At 45.9% G+C, this 3,479-nt stretch overlaps 1 protein-coding gene across 5 annotated transcripts in view; it reads right to left on the minus strand.

Moving 5' to 3' along the window:
• Window positions 1–3,479, minus strand: part of Uros (uroporphyrinogen III synthase) — a 22,865-nt gene that overhangs the window by 12,799 nt on the left and 6,587 nt on the right. For 2 of the 5 annotated variants that reach the window (XM_031388627.1, XM_031388626.1), the window contains exons 2-4: window positions 1,933–2,022; window positions 1,631–1,714; window positions 201–297 (exon numbers count right to left, since the gene is read on the minus strand). In XM_031388627.1, the coding sequence (XP_031244487.1) occupies window positions 201–297; window positions 1,631–1,714; window positions 1,933–1,995 (244 nt within the window). In that variant the 5' untranslated portion in view covers window positions 1,996–2,022. Of the gene's footprint in view, window positions 1–200; window positions 298–1,630; window positions 1,715–1,932; window positions 2,129–3,479 lie in introns of those variants that run through there. The other 3 variants (XR_004123396.1, XM_031388628.1, XM_031388624.1) reach the window with 3 other exon arrangements.

Raw genomic sequence — 3,479 nt, forward strand, 5'->3', positions numbered from 1 at the left:
TCCTCCATATCTGCCTGGGGCCTCAGGGGCACTTGTGAGCCAGCTCCTCCATATCTGCCTGGGGCCTCGGGGGCACTTGTGAGCCAGCTCCTCCAGGCACTCTGTTCTGTTGGGCACGCAGCTCCCTCTGGACCCCAGTGTCTCAGAGGAAATGGGAGCAGGTAAGAGTCTGCTGGACTCCAGAGCAGACCCGCCCTCACCTTCAGTTTTATTGTCCTTCTCCAGACACAGTTTCACGGCTTCCACTGCCCTGGGGCTGGTGAAAATGAGTCCTCCAAAGCCTTCGGGATGAGACAGCTGTACCGAAACCAACAGAGGCTGGCTTAGACCCCACCTCTCAAAGAGCTATGACCTCAAAGTCCAAATGTGTCTGCAAAGAAGAGGGCAGCTGGTCCTTCTACCCGTTCATCCCTCCACCCACCCGACACTTGTTTAGTGCTGCCTATGGGCCTGGAGCCATTCTAGGCTGTGGGCAAGCCCATTTATTCCCACAGCTCTTCCCTCAAGAAGCTCCTTCTAGGACAGAGACAGACAACTGCAACCTGGGAGATGAGCAGAGCAGAGGGGCCTGACCCAGCACGGGCCATGTCAGTGGAGTAAGGCAAGGCAGGAGGGAAAACTTGATCTGCATCCGTAACACAACCAGACTCTGAAGGAGTTAAAATTCAACTGAGGCCTGGGCTTCAGATACAATACTTTGCTGAACACCTCTGAGCCAGGTACCGAGCTGCTATGTACTGAATCTTTATTTGCAGTACCGGGTACCAGACATTTGTATGCACACTCAGCACACTCTCAGGCCTCCATCAGTCTGTAACACTTTGAGACGTCACTGGGCCTGATTCCTGCAGTATCTGCTGAGCAAAGCAAGGTGGTGGGCAGAAGCCTTGGGCTTACATTCGGTCCTACCTTCCTGGCCAGGAGTCTGGCATGAGTCTATAACAGAGCTCACTCTAGAGTCAGAAGCATCTGCCTGGTGGTCTATGCAGAAGCCAGAAGTAGACTAAATGGTCCCTACCTCTGAGAGCCATGTTGGTGCTCTCCAGGGCCTTATCTCCAGGGCCCATGGCCTCCTCATAAAGGAGATGGGAGCTTTGGAAGAGGAGCCTATAAGAAGTCTCCACACGGGGCTGGAGAGATGGCTCAGCGGTGAAGAGCACTGACTGCTTTTCCAGAGGTCCTGAGTTCAATTCCCAGCAACCACATGGTGGCTCACAACCATCTGTAATGGGATCCTATGCCCTCTTCTGGTGTGTCTGAGACAGGTACAGTGTACCTGTACATAAAATAAATCTTTTTTTTTTTAAAGATTTATTTATTTATTATTATATGTGAATACACTGTAGCTGTCTTCAGACACTCCGGAAGAGGCTGTTAGATCTCATTATGGATGGTTGTGAGCCACCATGTGGTTGCTGGGATTTGAACTCAGGACCTTCCAAAGGGCAGTCAGTGCTCTTAACTGCTGAGCCATCTCTCCAGCCCCCCATAAAATAAATCTTAAAAAAAAAAAAGAAGTCTCCCCACAATCAGGTAAGTGTGTACTGCCCTTGTGGTCATGTCTAGTGGTACAATGAGGTGAACACTCTCATGGCTTGGTATGGCAAGAATTCTAGCATGGGGTTCTTACCTTTTCTGACAAACTGGGGAGAGACATAAACTCAAATGACAGAACAGGAATCAGTGTAGCTTCCAGGCCACACAATCGCAGTTCCTATAAATGAAAGAATGTCATTCTGGGTTGGCCAGGACTGTGTTGAAAATAAGGGGAGGTCATGACACATCATATTAACCACCAACTGTTATCTGGAAACAAGGGAGCACAGCATCACATTAGCTATGCACCAAGTCCACCGAGTTTTAGCATCCCCACCTCAGCCCACCTCAGCCTTCATTAGCAAGGAGGTTCTAGTTTAGGGGTCAGCCACTTACCTGGATATATGGATCCTGGCCACTGTCATCATCCTTGGCGTCTTTCAGTAAGAGAACCTTCATTGTACCTGGCAGCCTTTATAAAAGACGCTGCAACAGAGCGAGGAAATGGATCTTAATTAGATCTCAAACTGTTCCTAGGTAATGTTGGAAGGATAGAGGCGAGAATGAGGCAATCAATCGCCTGTGCCTGGGCTTGGTCTTTCTCAAGACCCCTGTCACTGATAAGGCTGAAGGAGAGCATGTTAGCAGCTGATACTGCCTGGAAAGGCATGTGAGAGCCATTAGTGAAATTGTGTCTAAGTCAAACGGTGGTTAGCCAGAGACACATGGTGTGTTCTGTGTCATACCGGTAGCAAACAGAGAAATGAACATCTTAATTTTAAGGAAGTAAATAAATAATTATTTCCTTTTCAAAATAAATAAAACATGCCACTCATAAGCCCTTTAGGAAATAGCTATATTGGCTTTTCCACCTCTCAAACCATGCCTATTAAACGTTAACCAAGTTTCCTGAGGTGATCTATCAACCTGGACACAATCTGTCAACATGTACCACACATAAAGACTTCCATAATTCATACCCTCTATTCCTGTAATTTCATTTGTAAGAATAAATGCAAGACAACAACTGTACACAAAGACGGGCATAAACATTTCATTCCAGGCTGGATGTGATGGCATACACCTTTAATCCCAGCACTTGGGAGGCACAGGAAGGTGAGCTCAGGCCACCCGGGTCTACATAGCAAGTTTCAGGCCAGCAAGGGGTACATCGTGAATCCCTGTCTCAACACAAACAAAAGACTTTCTTGGTCATGTCTATAATTTCCAATAACTGGAAACAACATAAGCATCCAATGAGAGGCTGGTTAAGTAAACTATGATGCAGGTTTTAGAAAATCATTAAAATATTGACAAATAACATAATTACATGGTTATCTAACCAAACATATTAAGTAAAACCTGCAAGAACAGTTACATAAGTAGTTTGGTTTTATGTTCAAATACATGAGGAAATACACACCAAAACATTAATAGTACTTATTTCTGAGTAGGTGTTAGTATGATTTTCATTCCTTTCCATTTCTTTATTATCCAAAAGAGTTATGAGGATTACCTTCCTGATTATATGAGAGACATTTCAAAAATCACTCAATAGTCTCACAATAAATGCCAGCTAAGACCTGCATAGTAAATCTAGTTGAGACCCACTTAAAGAAGACACTTGGAAACAGGAACAAATGAGCTCTGGGAGGCACGGTTCACAAGTGACTTCTGGTTATACTGATGGCTGGACGAGTCCATCCATGGAACATTAGAAAATATGGCTCAAAATGAATTGCTCTACATCAGTAACCAAATCCAGCTAAATGCATAAGAATTAGGAAAGGATGGTCTAGTTATTGCTGCCTTCAGTGTCAGAGAAATGGGGGAGAGGGTGAAAAACAGAATGGTTCCTACTCCTTCCCCAAGGTCTTCAAAATGTCTCTCTGCTACCTGGGACCCGCCCCCTGTGGGACCACACCCTGCTACCTGGGACCCTG

This window comes from Mastomys coucha, unplaced genomic scaffold (genome assembly GCF_008632895.1).
Source record: "Mastomys coucha isolate ucsf_1 unplaced genomic scaffold, UCSF_Mcou_1 pScaffold21, whole genome shotgun sequence".
Lineage (NCBI taxonomy): Eukaryota > Metazoa > Chordata > Mammalia > Rodentia > Muridae > Mastomys > Mastomys coucha.